The sequence below is a fragment of the Acipenser ruthenus genome, chromosome 38 (assembly GCF_902713425.1).
Source record: "Acipenser ruthenus chromosome 38, fAciRut3.2 maternal haplotype, whole genome shotgun sequence".
NCBI classification, from domain to species: domain Eukaryota; kingdom Metazoa; phylum Chordata; class Actinopteri; order Acipenseriformes; family Acipenseridae; genus Acipenser; species Acipenser ruthenus.
Window position 1 is genome coordinate 7,249,710 of NC_081226.1, and position 16,735 is coordinate 7,266,444.

The 16,735-nt window shown below is 41.3% G+C and overlaps 1 protein-coding gene across 1 annotated transcript in view; it reads left to right on the top strand.

Moving 5' to 3' along the window:
• Window positions 1-16,735, top strand: part of LOC117968204 (H-2 class II histocompatibility antigen, A-Q alpha chain-like) — a 35,663-nt gene that overhangs the window by 2,403 nt on the left and 16,525 nt on the right. Inside the window, exons 2-3 of the mRNA XM_059009108.1 lie at window positions 4,398-4,652; window positions 11,147-11,428. Of these exons, the coding sequence (XP_058865091.1) occupies window positions 4,398-4,652; window positions 11,147-11,428 (537 nt within the window). The remainder of the gene's footprint in view (window positions 1-4,397; window positions 4,653-11,146; window positions 11,429-16,735) is intronic.

Here is a 16,735-nt window from a genome sequence, read left to right on the forward strand (position 1 = left end):
TGCAGTAGCACGTTCTTGCTCTGAATAGACACCCCGCACCCTGCTGTGATTGTAATGCAGCAGCACGTTCTTGCTCTGAGTAGACACTCTGCACCCTGCTGTGATTGTAATGCAGCAGCATGTTCTTCCTCTGAGTAGACACTCTGCACCCTGCTGTGATTGTAATGCAGCAGCACGTTCTTCCTCTGAGTAGACACTCTGCATTCTGCTGTGATTGTAATGCAGCAGCACGTTCTTGCTCTGAGTAGACACTCTGCACCCTGCTGTGATTGTAATGCAGCAGCACGTTCTTGCTCTGAGTAGACACTCTGCACCCTGCTGTGATTGTAATGCAGCAGCACGTTCTTGCTCTGAGTAGACACTCTGCACCCTGCTGTGATTGTAATGCAGCAGCACGTTCTTCCTCTGAGTAGACACTCTGCACCCTGCTGTGATTGTAATGCAGCAGCATGTTCTTCCTCTGAGTAGACACTCTGCACCCTGCTGTGATTGTAATGCAGCAGCACGTTCTTCCTCTGAGTAGACACTCTGCATTCTGCTGTGATTGTAATGCAGCAGCATGTTCTTCCTCTGAGTAGACACTCTGCACCCTGCTGTGATTGTAATGCAGCAGCACGTTCTTCCTCTGAGTAGACACTCTGCATTCTGCTGTGATTGTAATAGCAGCAGCATGTTCTTGCTCTGAGTAGACACTCTGCACCCTGCTGTGATTGTAATAGCAGCAGCACGTTCTTGCTCTGAGTAGACACTCTGCACCCTGCTGTGATTGTAATAGCAGCAGCACGTTCTTGCTCTGTAGACACTCTGCACCCTGCTGTGATTGTAATAGCAGCAGCACGTTCTTGCTCTGAGTAGACACTCTGCACCCTGCTGTGATTGTAATGCAGCAGCACGTTCTTCCTCTGAGTAGACACTCTGCATTCTGCTGTGATTGTAATGCAGCAGCATGTTCTTGCTCTGAGTAGACACTCTGCACCCTGCTGTGATTGTAATGCAGCAGCACGTTCTTCCTCAGAGTAGACACTCTGCACCCTGCTGTGATTGTAATGCAGCAGCATGTTCTTCCTCTGAGTAGACACTCTGCACCCTGCTGTGGTTGTAATGCAGCAGCACGTTCTTCCTCTGAGTAGACACTCTGCATCCTGCTGTGATTGTAATGCAGCAGCACGTTCTTGCTCTGAGTAGACACTCTGCACCCTGCTGTGATTGTAATGCAGCAGCACGTTCTTCCTCTGAGTAGACACTCTGCATTCTGCTGTGATTGTAATAGCAGCAGCATGTTCTTGCTCTGAGTAGACACTCTGCACCCTGCTGTGATTGTAATAGCAGCAGCACGTTCTTGCTCTGAGTAGACACCCCGCACCCTGCTGTGATTGTAATGCAGCAGCATGTTCTTGCTCTGAGTAGACACTCTGCATTCTGCTGTGATTGTAATGCAGCAGCACGTTCTTGCTCTGAGTAGACACTCTGCACCCTGCTGTGATTGTAATGCAGCAGCACGTTCTTGCTCTGAGTAGACACTCTGCACCCTGCTGTGATTGTAATGCAGCAGCACGTTCTTCCTCTGAGTAGACACTCTGCATTCTGCTGTGATTGTAATAGCAGCAGCATGTTCTTGCTCTGAGTAGACACTCTGCACCCTGCTGTGATTGTAATAGCAGCAGCACGTTCTTGCTCTGAGTAGACACCCCGCACCCTGCTGTGATTGTAATGCAGCAGCATGTTCTTGCTCTGAGTAGACACTCTGCACCCTGCTGTGATTGTAATGCAGGAGCACGTTCTTCCTCTGAGTAGACACTCTGCACCCTGCTGTGATTGTAATGCAGCAGCACGTTCTTGCTCTGAGTAGACACTCTGCACCCTGCTGTGATTGTAATGCAGCAGCACGTTCTTCCTCTGAGTAGACACTCTGCATTCTGCTGTGATTGTAATAGCAGCAGCATGTTCTTGCTCTGAGTAGACACTCTGCACCCTGCTGCTGACATCTGCAGTTCTGTGCTGCCATTTAAACACTCTTCAGACCTCCAGCCTGGACTCCTGTTTCCAAAGCTTGAACCAAACAGCCCACTGATACAATTCCAGGGCTCTTAAGGACTGTCTGTAACATTAATGTGGAGCTTTCTATATTTCAATAAAGTCTATTAAAATGATGCATGAAATAATGGAAGAGTACACATATACAGACAGAGAGATGCCTCTGTATATAATCCCTATAATGTGAACCTGTGCTAAATAATGTTCACACCATGTTTCATCCCCATTGGATCAGTGGTGTTCCAGTTATATGGAAACATGTGTCTGTGATCAGTGATGTATAGATGGATACATATACGAGCAGAGAGATACATATAAAAGTGTGAAAAACTGAAGTTTACAAGCGCCTCCTCTGTACCCCGTCCCCCTGGGTTTCATCACCGCGAGTAGTAACAAGGAGCTCATTACAGACTGGAGGAAACCCTTTGAGAATAGAGTCTGACTGGAGATGACATTGACCTGCACTGAGGAGCTGTATGTACTTTACAGGCTCAATAAAGGATCAGAGTGTGTCTGCATCAAATTGGCATGTTTAGGAGTCAATTCATATGAGAATACAATTTTTCTAATGTTTTTATTAAGACTGAATTAACGTCTTAGTCTAGCAGACAAACTCTTTGATACGTGTCTCTTTGTCTTTTTCAATGTCTCTGTGAGACAGCACCCCCCAAGGGCATGACCCGTCTGAGAAGATGGCAAACAGAATGGCTGCAGGTGTATTGTCCTCCGACACACTTTATTATTCACAGTCAAAAATCAAACAGAAAATAAATCAAACAAAACCCTGTCTGTTTGGAGAACAAACTAAACAAAAGGATTTTCTTTTCCTGTCTGTTAGGCAGGCTAATCCTGTTAACCCTGAAAATCAACCTTCATCACAATACCAAAACACTGGCCCACAATCATAGTCAGAAACAGTAATAAAACGTCTATTACCAGTTTCAAAACAGCTTTTTTGTTTGTTTGTTTGTTTGTCTTTTCAGACATGCACAGCACACCCCTACTTGCTCTCTCTCTCTCTGTGTGATTCCAGATCCAGTTAAATGCCCTAATTAACAGTTTTCATCTGTTTGTAACCAAATTGATTCCCAAAGCACGTTTATTTTACTGTCAGGCTGTTGTAATAATATAGTGTATATTAAATATATGAAATAGGGAACTGGGCACAGTGTATTAAAAAATACATGAATTATCACATTTCGAGTTCAGTTGTAAATGTAGATGAGAATTCCTATATAAGACATGTGAGATCAGAAATGACACCCTCGACACATCTTTTTCTTAAGAATATGTCCTAATATTCATTTACATGTGTATTATTTCTCAGTAAGTAGTTCATTTGTGAGTTGGTCTAGTGGCAGCAAGGACAATTCCCTTACTTTACAAATATTATTTAATTATTATTTGTTATTTAAATGAAGCTCTGAAACAGCCACTCATTCCGACTGACAGAGCTGTATTTGTCTTGGAGTTCTGAAATGCACCCTGTCTCACTAAGATTCCATTACACTGTGACATCACAATGGGCCGCTCTGAACACTCTGATCTCAGAATTCCAACTGAGCTGGCTCTGCCGAGCATAATATGAACCTGTTAAACTATATATAGACTCATTTACAGACATCACAAGCCTCAGTCATGTGGAGTGACACTCACTCATTTTATAAACTGTCAGTTTAAGCGATGCATTTCAATAGAGTATTCTCAACCTCACTCATTTCACAGAGTATTCTCACACCTCACTCATTTCACAGAGTATTCTCACACCTCACTCATTTCACAGAGTATTCTTAACCTCACTCATTTCACAGAGTATTCTCAACCTCACTCATTTCACAGAGTATTCTCACACCTCATTCATTTCACAGAGTATTCTTAACCTCACTCATTTCACAGAGTATTCTCACACCTCACTCATTTCACAGAGTATTCTCAACCTCACTCATTTCACAGAGTATTCTTAACCTCACTCATTTCACAGAGTATTCTCACACCTCACTCATTTCACAGAGTATTCTCACACCTCACTCATTTCACAGAGTATTCTCACACCTCACTCATTTCACAGAGTATTCTCACACCTCACTCATTTCACAGAGTATTCTCACACCTCACTCATTTCACAGAGTATTCTCAAGCCTCACTTATTTGTTTACTGCACATGTTTACATTTCATTCATAATATTTTATTCACTGGTTTTGTTTTGTCAACTTGTTTTGATTTTTGTCAACATGAAACAAATGCCTGAATGAATTTACAGTAAAGTGGAGTTGATATTGTATTTATTATTTGTATTGTACAGCATCTCTGATATACTGTAACGCAGTCATTATATTAACATATTGTGTTTGTTATTTCTCAGTTTCACACTTATACAGACAAATGACTGACTGCCAAAATAACAACACAAATACAGAGGATGAGCACGAGCTGGACCAGGACGAGCTGTTTTATATTGATTTCGACAAGAAGGAGGCAGTGTTGAGACTGGCCAGATTCTCTGAGTACTGGAGTGTGGGTCCGGATATAGTAGCAGCAGTAGAGGCAAACAGACAGACCTGCATACAGAACGTGGCCACCGCTGCACAATGCCACGAATACCCTCCAGAGAAGCAAGGTAAGAGACTGGAGGCAGACCCCTCCAACCACACTTACCCAAGTCCTCACCTGACAGCTCTGTGTGTGTGGGGGGGGGGGGGGGGGGCTGTGATCTCAGAGAGGTGGAGAGAGAATTATCACAGATTCAGAAGCAGTGGAACTGAAAACCAAAAAAATAAGAAGTATATTGGAATATTAATTAATAGAAATGAATAAAAAAACAATTAATGTCAGTTTTTGAATCAAACATTAATATTCTAGGGTTGATTAATGAGTTAGGTGTGAATCCTCCCATGAGGAAAATATATTGAAAAAATAAAATGTCCCCACAAGAGGAATGAAATGGAATCAATTCTCTTGACTTGTACTATAGTAGTATTCACGTCACCTCCAGAAAATTATGAGTTTTGCTGCACACTAAACAAGTTTTAGGCAGCATGTAGCTTCCTGCCGTAAACCCCATGCTGTGATTCTGAACAGACTGAAGCCTGGACACTGGCTGTATTCTGATCACAGCGCAAATCCGAGTGCAAGCGCGACCGGCGCTCTCCCCAGATTCTGTGACGCATAAATGGAGCAAAGACGTAAAAAAAAAAAACCCACTGCGCTGAAATGGTATTCTGAAGACATGTTTTGCATCATTATAGAGCGTTTGCCCCATGTCACGGGTTGGCATACATTTCGGGGCATGGTACCATTAATATATTCACCAAAGCGATTCTGATGACTGTGCAATGGGGTCCCAAACAGACAATTGAGCTCTGTGTTAGACCCACTGAAACCAGGTTTATTTAGTGGTGCAATCAGGAACTTTAACAATTGAACACACTGTAAAAAGCAAAGCAGTCCTAAGTAACAACTGCGTGTGTTTGGACTGACACAGAAAGAGGAAATCAAAGAGAGGGAGGGGGAAAAAAAACCTCCTTAAACAAATATCATTTGAAAAAGATATTCCAAATCGGTTAACTTTCTTGTGTCCTGTTCACTTGACAACACTATCAGTGCGTCTGTACTGGCTGTTCTGTGACCGTACTCTACAGTAGGGGGTGTACGGTGTCCATATAGGACATCGACATTTCTCACGTTTCAGCGTCAGTTATCAGGAATTTCTTTGTCACGGATCATTTAGTTTGGCGATCAGTCGTCATTTTTTCTGTCATCCCTCGTGTTTTTTATGTCAGCCATTATTTGTATCAGCTATCATTTGTATTTTGTGTCTGCCGTTTCGAGTCATGGAAAACCACAGTCACTTAAATTTCGAGTCATGGGAAACCTCAGTCACTTAAATTTCGAGTCATGGGAAACCTCAGTCACTTAAATTTCGAGTCATGGGAAACCTATGTCAATGAAATTCTCTGTCAACCATCAGACAGCATTTTTTCTGGGACTTAACGTAACAGCCAATCATGTTTTTAAGTTTGCATATCCTACGATTTCATTGGCTACTGCGAATGTCAATCAACTGAAAACAAAAACTTTTCTACATGATTGTTGTGGGGATTAGTTATTAGCTGTGGCTTGTATTTTATGTATTTATTTGTTTGCTACGAGCCTATTATATTTGAACATATACAAACACCCTAGCTTAAACCTCTTTCATGAATTTAAAATATGAAGACAAAAAAATAAATAAATAACGAAGTAAATGTTAGTATTTACGTGAACGAATAAAACGCAAAATAACGCACTTTATTCCTTAAGTGTCATTAGGAGACTCTATTATTAGAAATTTATTTACGCCTGGATACACCCATAAAGAAATTGCAAGCCTCGCTGAATCCATTACGAAAAAAAAACATATCGTAAGTATAGTGAAATTTGAGTGACTGAGGTTTTATTTGCGTGACTTAGGTTTTCCATGACTCGAAATTTGAGTGACGGCGGACACAAAATACAAATGATACCTGATACAAATAATGGCTAACATAAAAAAAACACATGAGGGATGACAGAAAAAATGATTGAGAAATGATCGCCAAACTAAATGATCCGTGACAAAGAAATTCCTGATAACTGACGCTGAGACGTGAGAAATGACGATTTCCTAATATGGACGGGACAAAGTCAGTGCTGCATTGTTTTGATTCAGGTTGCTAAAATCTAGTTTCAGCATTAGACGTAAAATACCAAAAATGGACGACAAAGCAAAACAAGCAAAGTATATTTCGTCTGAGGATCGTGTCGAGACATTCCCCAAAGAAACTGTACATGCAGATGGAGGGAATCGTTTTGCACATCTTGTAATGTGAGTTAAAGAAAATACGATCGATCGCTAGAACTTCAGAATCCCACATTAAACAAAAGGCTGCTACAGAGGCTGCTGAACAGAACGTAAAACAAACAGCTTTCAGAAAACAAACTGGAAAGTCAGCCCAGACAAAATGTTTAAATCAAGGGATAGGGTAAAAGTCAGAACAAGATGGAACGGCCCAGAATGGCACTTTAATTAATTCAATTGCATTAAAAAGCACCGTAGAAAGTCTTTTGACTCTGTACTAATAAAATGAATTCCTGGATGGGACAAACAGCATGACAATGAACATGCTGCATACATTGCCTTTATTAAAGTATGCCAGATGCCCTTGGGTAACCGAGTTTTGGGACTGTTTCTAATCGATTTCCACATCTGTATAATTCAGCAAAACTTTGCCTTACACCTTCCGCAGAATGTCGGCAGCAACTGCAGGGGGATGCTGCATGCTTGCCTTTAACAAATGACAGCACTCTGTTTTATTAAGGAAGCAAGTACCACTATTTTTAGGCTTTTATACTGCTCTGAAATATGATCTCAGGTTTATTTAATGTTTAAACAGGTCCGCGAAATCCTAATTTTATTCTATAACCTACCTGGGAAAATATGTAAATTCTCAGGGATTTTAGACCCCTAATAATCATGGATGACATGCTTGCTATTACTATAATTTCATGCATTGAGAGGAAGGGTATATCAGGTATGTAATATTATTTTCATTAATGCATTACAAAAGAAACAAAGTAGTTCGGCTAAATTGGTTTATTGAAACAAAGTGTGGTACATAAAGAAAATATGGTCACACTATTTTAAGGGCTGTTTTTTTAGTTTATAACTGTTAACAAACATTGTTACTTTTTAGCTAAGGGTTAGGATTAATAAACCTGAATTAATTTGCTAAACATTACTACAGTAACAATCTGAACCGATTTCAAGCATATGATCGACTGGGTATTGATTATCCATAGGGCTCTGGTGTTTGCAGTTTTAGCTGGCCTATTATATATTATTAACTAACAGTTAACAGAACATAAATAATGTACATTAACATGTTTATTAGCTGTTTGTTAACAGTTAAACCAAAAAAACACGGCCCTTAAAATAAAGCATGACCGAAAATATCTTATGAATTTTAGTACAGTGTGTGGACCTAGTCAGCACATACAAGGACAGGCCATTGGGAGAGAATACATAAACCACACATTATGACACAGAACCAAAGAAAACAAAAAACAAAGTAGGAAACACATAAAGCAATAATGCAGGGCACAGCTAATAGCCCAGACCCGAAGTAGTGGATGAATGAATATTAACAGATATTAAATAACAATCTCCTGTGTGGTGAAGCGTGGTTTATGTATTCTCTCGTTGAGTGACCTGCCACTTGCTGTTCTGGCTTGCGCTGGTTGTTCTTGCTCTGTGCTACTGCCGCTCGACATGATCGCCACGTCAACATTCAGAACGGAGCCTTGCGGTGACACAAGCGCATTCTGTCTCTTAAAGGGATTGTTGCCTGGCCCTGATTGGATAGCAGATCCCCCTCCACCTACTCAGCATTGATTGGCTGGGTGCTGTCACTGCGCCACTAAACGTGCTTGCGCTGGGTTTTTAATTTAAACAGAATCACACTTTTGGAGAAGCCACTCCCTGCGGGGCAGAAGCGATTGACTTTAACCACAGCGCTTGCAATTGCACTAATTTCATCAGAATAGGGCCCTGTGATTCTGAACAGAGTGAATGCTGGACACTGTGATTCTGAACAGAGCGAAGGCTGGACACTGTGATTCTGAACAGAGCGAAGGCTGGACACTGTGATTCTGAACAGAGCGAAGGCTGGACACTGTGATTCTGAACAGAGCGAAGGCTGGACACTGTGATTCTGAACAGAGCGAAGGCTGGACACTGTGATTCTGAACAGAGCGAAGGCTGGACACTGTGATTCTGAACAGAGCGAAGGCTTGACACTGATTCTGAACAGAGCTAAGGCTGGACACTGTGATTCTGAACAGAGTGAATGCTGGACACTGTGATTCTGAACAGAGCGAAGGCTGGACACTGTGATTCTGAACAGAGTGAAGGCTGGACACTGTGATTCTGAACAGAGCGAAGGCTGGACACTGTGATTCTGAACAGAGCGAAGGCTGGACACTGTGATTCTGAACAGAGCGAAGGCTTGACACTGATTCTGAACAGAGCTAAGGCTGGACACTGTGATTCTGAACAGAGTGAATGCTGGACACTGTGATTCTGAACAGAGCGAAGGCTGGACACTGTGATTCTGAACAGAGCGAAGGCTGGACGCTGTGATTCTGAACAGTGAATGCTGGACACTGTGATTCTGAACAGAGCGAATGCTGGACACTGTGATTCTGAACAGAGCGAAGGCTGGACACTGTGATTCTGAACAGAGTGAAGGCTGGACACTGTGATTCTGAACAGAGCGAAGGCTGGACACTGTGATTCTGAACAGAGCGAAGGCTGGACACTGTGATTCTGAACAGAGCGAAGGCTGGACACTGTGATTCTGAACAGAGCGAAGGCTGGACACTGTGATTCTGAACAGAGCGAAGGCTGGACACTGTGATTCTGAACAGAGCGAAGGCTGGACACTGTGATTCTGAACAGAGCGAAGGCTTGACACTGATTCTGAACAGAGCTAAGGCTGGACACTGTGATTCTGAACAGAGTGAATGCTGGACACTGTGATTCTGAACAGAGCGAAGGCTGGACACTGTGATTCTGAACAGAGTGAAGGCTGGACACTGTGATTCTGAACAGAGCGAAGGCTGGACACTGTGATTCTGAACAGAGCGAAGGCTGGACACTGTGATTCTGAACAGAGCGAAGGCTTGACACTGATTCTGAACAGAGCTAAGGCTGGACACTGTGATTCTGAACAGAGTGAATGCTGGACACTGTGATTCTGAACAGAGCGAAGGCTGGACACTGTGATTCTGAACAGAGCGAAGGCTGGACGCTGTGATTCTGAACAGTGAATGCTGGACACTGTGATTCTGAACAGAGCGAATGCTGGACACTGTGATTCTGAACAGAGCGAAGGCTGGACACTGTGATTCTGAACAGAGTGAAGGATGGACACTGTGATTCTGAACAGAGCGAAGGCTGGACACTGATTCTGAACAGAGCGAATGCTGGACGCTGTGATTCTGAACAGTGAATGCTGGACACTGTGATTCTGAACAGAGTGAATGCTGGACACTGTGATTCTGAACAGAGTGAATGCTGGACACACACAAACACAACACAGTCACAAGTCCAGAGTGAGTGCTCTTAGTGAAAGTGGTGATTTACAGGTTTATTCGTGCACAATGGTGAAGTGTAGTCCAGGTGTAATTGCTGGTGGTTTAGCTACAGCTCCCGGAGGTTAGCCTTCTCTAATGACAAGCACAGACAGTTAGAAACAAACAAAAACACTTAACACTCACAAACTGATCACTTCCTTTCTCGGTCCTAGTGGTAACCACATCAAAAGGAACAGATCACTGGGGCCACTTCTCCTAAATACCCTCCGCCACGCCCTCTTTCGGTGGCACGGCCAATCATGTCTCCTCCAATCCGTGACTGACACATCGTCTACCGCATTAAGGCAATGACTTCTGGTATCGTGGCCCCGCCCCCTTCCTGGATGTCCAGCTTCCGACTGACCCTGGAGTGAACTGCCCAACCATCCATTCCGGACCGCTCTGCTCCGGCTATACAGTGTCCTCACAGGTCGGGAGGGAGATTGTTGATTAGGATTCATTCGCTATCTGTCACAGTCCACAATTGCAGTTTACTGTCCGTGTAGACTCCTGGCTCCTCTCCTCTATCCTGACGTCCCCAGCACGACTCCCCCAATCACACATTCCAACAAACTCCACTTGTTGAACCAGTCCTGCACCTACCCCTAGGGAACAGGTGTAGATAATAAGACAATGACTCATCAGCATGGTGTTTGAAGCACTGGTCAAGAGGCCACACTTCACCCCTGAAAAAGGGAGAATGCTTTACCTGCCACAGACCCCCTTTAAAGAAAAACTGGGACAAAAGAGTGAGGGGTTCCTTCATCTTTCTGCCCTGCATTTAAAATAAGTTCTGCTGCAAACCAACAAGTAATGAATCCTAGCATGATAATCACTGTATACAGGAAATTGTTATTGAAAAAAACTTCCTTGTGTAAAATACCTTAATTTAGTGATAGGTTTTAAGTTCCACTAGTGCAGCTCTGACTCTATACAAACGTGTTGTGTTTGTTTCCACAGCCTCCCCTCATGCATCGGTGTACACTGAGAATCACCTGGAGCTGGGGAAGCCCAACACTCTCATCTGCTTCATCAATGGCTTTCACCCAGCAGCCATCAAAGTGACCTGGACCAAGAATACCCTGCCAGTGACTGAGGGAGTCACCCAGACTGTACTTTACTCCAACAAAGATTTCACCTTCCGCATGTTCTCATACCTGAGCTTCACTCCGGAGCTGGGAGATGTGTACTCCTGTCAGGTCCAGCACAGCGCTCTGCCTGAAACACTCACAACGTTCTGGGGTGAGTAACACACAGACACATCCAGGAGTGTAACACCCACACATATCCAGGAGAGTAACACACAGACATCCAGGAGAGTAACACACACACACACATCCAGGAAAACCAATAGGATGTGGCATCAGAGCCAACACATCAGCCAATACATTCACAAACTGGTTGTACTGACAGGATTAATCAGATGTTGTATCAACAAGCCATCTTGTTAAGTGTTAGACTAAAAAACAAATACCGTATTACTTTGAATTACTACTGCCCTTGAATTACCACTGCCCTTGAATTACCGCCACCCTTGAATAAGCTCTACACTCAGATATCAGATTTGTAATAGACGCCTCCCTCGAATAAACGCCGCTCTCAATAATGAAACATGTACATTTCTTTCCTACCCCAGCTCAGATAAACGCAGCACGTAATAAAGAAATGCATACAAAACACAGTATGGCAAAACATTACAAATAGAAACAATGAATTGAATAAAATGTATTTAAAAGAATACAATTACACACTGGAACATACTGGTATTTTACTGTAAAGTTTATTGAACTCAAACAAAAAAATGAATACCTTAGGTACACAGCACTAGGATAATGGTGAAATAAATATATATGTATGTATATATATATATATATATATATATATATATATATATATATATATATATATATATATATATATATACAGACGTGCTCAAATTTGTTGGTACCCTTACAGCTCATTGAAATAATGCTTCATTCCTCCTGAAAAGTGATGAAATTAAAAGCTATTTTATCATGTATACTTGCATGCCTTTGGTATGTCATAGAATAAAGCAAAGAAGCTGTGAAAAGAGATGAATTATTGCTTATTCTACAAAGATATTCTAAAATGGCCTGGACACATTTGTTGGTACCCCTTAGAAAAGATAATAAATAATTGGATTATAGTGATATTTCAAACTAATTAGTTTCTTTAATTAGTATCACACATGTCTCCAATCTTGTAATCAGTCATTCAGCCTATTTAAATGGAGAAAAGTAGTCACTGTGCTGTTTGGTATCATTGTGTGCACCACACTGAACATGGACCAGAGAAAGCAAAGGAGAGAGTTGTCTGAGGAGATCAGAAAGAAAATAATAGACAAGCATGGTAAAGGTAAAGGCTACAAGACCATCTCCAAGCAGCTTGATGTTCCTGTGACAACAGTTGCAAATATTATTAAGAAGTTTAAGGTCCATGGAACTGTAGCCAACCTCCCTGGGCGCGGCCGCAAGAGGAAAATCGACCCCAGATTGAACAGAAGGATAGTGCGAATGGTAGAAAAAGAACCAAGGATAACTGCCAAAGAGATACAAGCTGAACTCCAAGGTGAAGGTACGTCAGTTTCTGATCGCACCATCCGTTGCTTTTTGAGCGAAAGTGGGCTCCATGGAAGAAGACCCAGGAGGACTCCACTTTTGAAAGAAAAACATAAAAAAGCCAGACTGGAATTTGCTAAAATGCATATTGACAAGCCACAATCCTTCTGGGAGAATGTCCTTTGGACAGATGAGTCAAAACTGGAGCTTTTTGGCAAGTCACATCAGCTCTATGTTCACAGACGAAAAAATGAAGCTTTCAAAGAAAAGAACACCATACCTACAGTGAAACATGGAGGAGGCTCGGTTATGTTTTGGGGCTGCTTTGCTGCGCCTGGCACAGGGTGCCTTGAATCTGTGTAGGGCACAATGAAATCTCAAGACTATCTAGGCATTCTGGAGCGAAACGTACTGCCCAGTGTCAGAAAGCTCTGTCTCAGTCGCAGGTCATGGGTCCTCCAACAGGATAATGACCCAAAACACACAGCTAAAAGCACCCAAGAATGGATAAGAGCAAAACATTGGACTATTCTGAAGTGGCCTTCTATGAGTCCTGATCTGAATCCTATCGAACATCTATGGAAAGAGCTGAAACTTGCAGTCTGGAGAAGGCACCCATCAAACCTGAGACAGCTGGAGCAGTTTGCTCAGGAAGAGTGGGCCAAACTACCTGTTAACAGGTGCAGAAGTCTCATTGAGAGCTACAGAAAACGTTTGATTGCAGTGATTGCCTCTAAAGGTTGTGCAACAAAATATTAGGTTAGCGGTCCCATCATTTTTGTCCATGCCATTTTCATTTGTTTTATTATTTACAATATTATGTTGAATAAAAAAATCAAAAGCAAAGTCTGATTTCTATTAAATATGGAATAAACAATGGTGGATGCCAATTACTTTTGTCAGTTTCAAGTTATTTCAGAGAAAATTGTGCATTCTTCGTTTTTTGTGGAGGGGTACCAACAAATTTGAGCACGTCTGTATATATATATATATATATATATATATATATATATATATATATATATATATATATATATATATATAGGAATTAGCAAAACAAGTAATACATTTTAGTTGTAATGCAGGAGCTGTATGATTATTATTTAAGTTTCTTAAATGCATTTCTGTTTTGGTTGTATGCACGGCATTTTGGCTAATAAGAAACACTGGGGATAGCCACGGGATCAACTCATCTTCCTCACCGAAGCCTTGCCTGGATCAGGCCTGCGACTCTTAGAAACTGCTTTAAGAAAAGAAAGGAAAAAAACAGACGGTGTTGAATTGACATTTCTCATGTTAGTATTTCCCTCTCCATGCTACACTGGTATGTGGCCTCGCTGATCTGATCTGCAAGCTCAACAGCATCCCACCTCGAGGGTGGCCATTAAATTCATTTATCACACACTATGCAGTATTTTTTATAATCTCTGGTGAGCAATGTTTCCCTGGCTGAGAAGCGAACGAGAGAAGACAGCAGCTATGTGAGGTACGGTTGGAATTGCTTTCAGTTTGACGGCTCGCGCAGAATACGGGTCACTCTGTTGCTGATGTTAATGAGCGCGTGTTTCCTGAATCAACCGGCCGTTTATTATGGGAAATATCAACTGGATGATCCCAGTTATTTATTTTCAATAGCTTACTTCAAGTGCTAGTAAACATTCATTAGTTTAATATTTTAACTTAGTTAGTATTTAGTGAAGGTTAACAGTTTAAGAAGTGCCATTATTAATTTTAGGACAGCTCTGGATACTTTGTTTTCATCACAACCCTGATTACTTGTGGCTGTGAAAACAGCAGCACTTAAGTGGTTAAAGAAACGGGCTTGTAACCAGGAGGTCCCCAGTTCAAATCCCACCTCAGCCACTGACTCATTGTGTGACCCTGAGCAAGTCACTTAACCTCCTTGTGCTCCGTCTTTCGGGTGAGGCGTAGTTGTAAGTGACTCTGCAGCTGATGCATAGTTCACACACCCTAGTCTCTGTAAGTCGCCTTGGATAAAGGCGTGTGCTAAATAAACAAATAATAATAAAAATAATAATCTTTGTCAGCTGTTTGGCCGAGTCATCACGACACTCTACAAGACACACTATTAATTAAATATACATCTCAAATAAATGTGCCAGTAGAATCAAACAGCAATGGTTTAAATAAATATTAACTAATTATGTTTCAATCAAACATTTGCCTCAGTCTTCAAAGCCCCCTTGAAAAGAAAATACAAACCAATGGGGCTTTTTTATATATATTAATTGAATACATAGTACAGAGAAGTAAAGTAATTGACCTCGCTTGCAAAGTAGGCTGTAAACAATGTGAAAAAATGCAGCTGTTTCATGTATAAAGGGCAACATCATAGCAGTTTGGATGCATTAACACCGTTTCATCAGCTAGCACGGGATAATTGACACATTTCCCAATGCAGCAATGTGAGCAGAATACACCTTATTCACGCAGCGGCCATGTTTGGTTGAAAACGAGGCTTGGTGTGCGAGCAACTGTCATGGCCGCCGCAGCTACTGATGATATCACTATGTGGACAAAATCTTTAATATGTGTTCCTCAAATAAAAGTTGAAGAAATTGATAATTGGGCAGATAGTAATATGAGGATTCCAAAAACATACAACAGAAAGGGTACAGCAATTGGATCGAGGGTTATATTCATGAAGTAGAAGGTAAATTAGCAAGCGTATTTGTAATCAGAAAGTGAATAAGCTACTAGCCTGTACTAGATTCGTAAAATATGTTTAGATCTCGCAGTTTTAGTTAGAGAACGTTTACTTTAATTAATATTGATGTTGATATCAAGCATCTGTATTGTTTCACATTTATTGGTTTGGTATAAGCATGTGTTAATTGTTTTCTAAATACAGTTAAGAGGCAGGAGAATGGATGTAGCGTTAGGACTAAGGCGTTCCGGTCAATGAAAAAGAATGAGTCACTTTACAGGGTTCAGGTAACACCATATCCGAAAACCTAGGCTTGGTTTGTTTCTCCAAGCTTAGTTCTGTTCATTATTAAGATTCTGTTCAGTTGTATACTAATCCGCTGTTTCATTAGCACATTCAATGTTTTGTGTGTAGAACAAGTGTAAGTATAATAAGATAAGCAAAGACATTTTAAAAACAAGAATCAAACGTCCCTCTTTCTATTATTCCTGTACAGTTTATTTGGAGTTAATGTAACGTTAAGGATCTCCTTTCTGACCAAGTATTGTGAAACTCAAGCATATTTTTTGTAATTTGGTTCAGTTGTGCTTAATGAAGACTGTTTTAGTACACTCAGTGTGTCATATATGTTTTTTTAATACAAACTGTGCATTGCATCCCACAAGACACATTCCCTTTAGTATCCATGCATAATCTCAAGCTTCTGCATCTTACTTATCTATTGATTAGGACTGACTGGAAATGCTCAATTGGCTCCCGGACAGTATAACTGAAATGTAATCAAATGTGTGACTATAATGAAGAATATGTACATTCACACAGAAATGAAAGTTAAGATTTCTCTTCAGAAAAAAAAAAAAATATATATATATATATATATATATATATAATTAAATAGTACATATACAGAATTTGGAGTTTAAACATCTAAATGGGCAATGTGCACTGGGTTATTTCTTAAATCAGAACCACAAAACGTAACGCAGCACTGCAACGCCATAACTTCTCTCCACTGCAATTGGAGACCTCAGCGACCGGAAGCTAGCAGCTGCACTCCAAGGCTCGTTTTGAGTCTGGTGTGAATAAGGTGTATAGAAGAACGTGGATTCCATGGTGGTATCCAGATTCACTGTGAAGGGGAGGTGCGTTCGATTCTGCCATTTTGAAAAACCTGTTAATCACAACAAATGGTCACAGAATGATCTTTTACCCTATTCAGGTTTCTAGATTCAACTTCCAATCGCCTCCCTTTGTGACCAGATTCACAACAAGTGCGTCTGTAACATACACTACCGGTCAAAA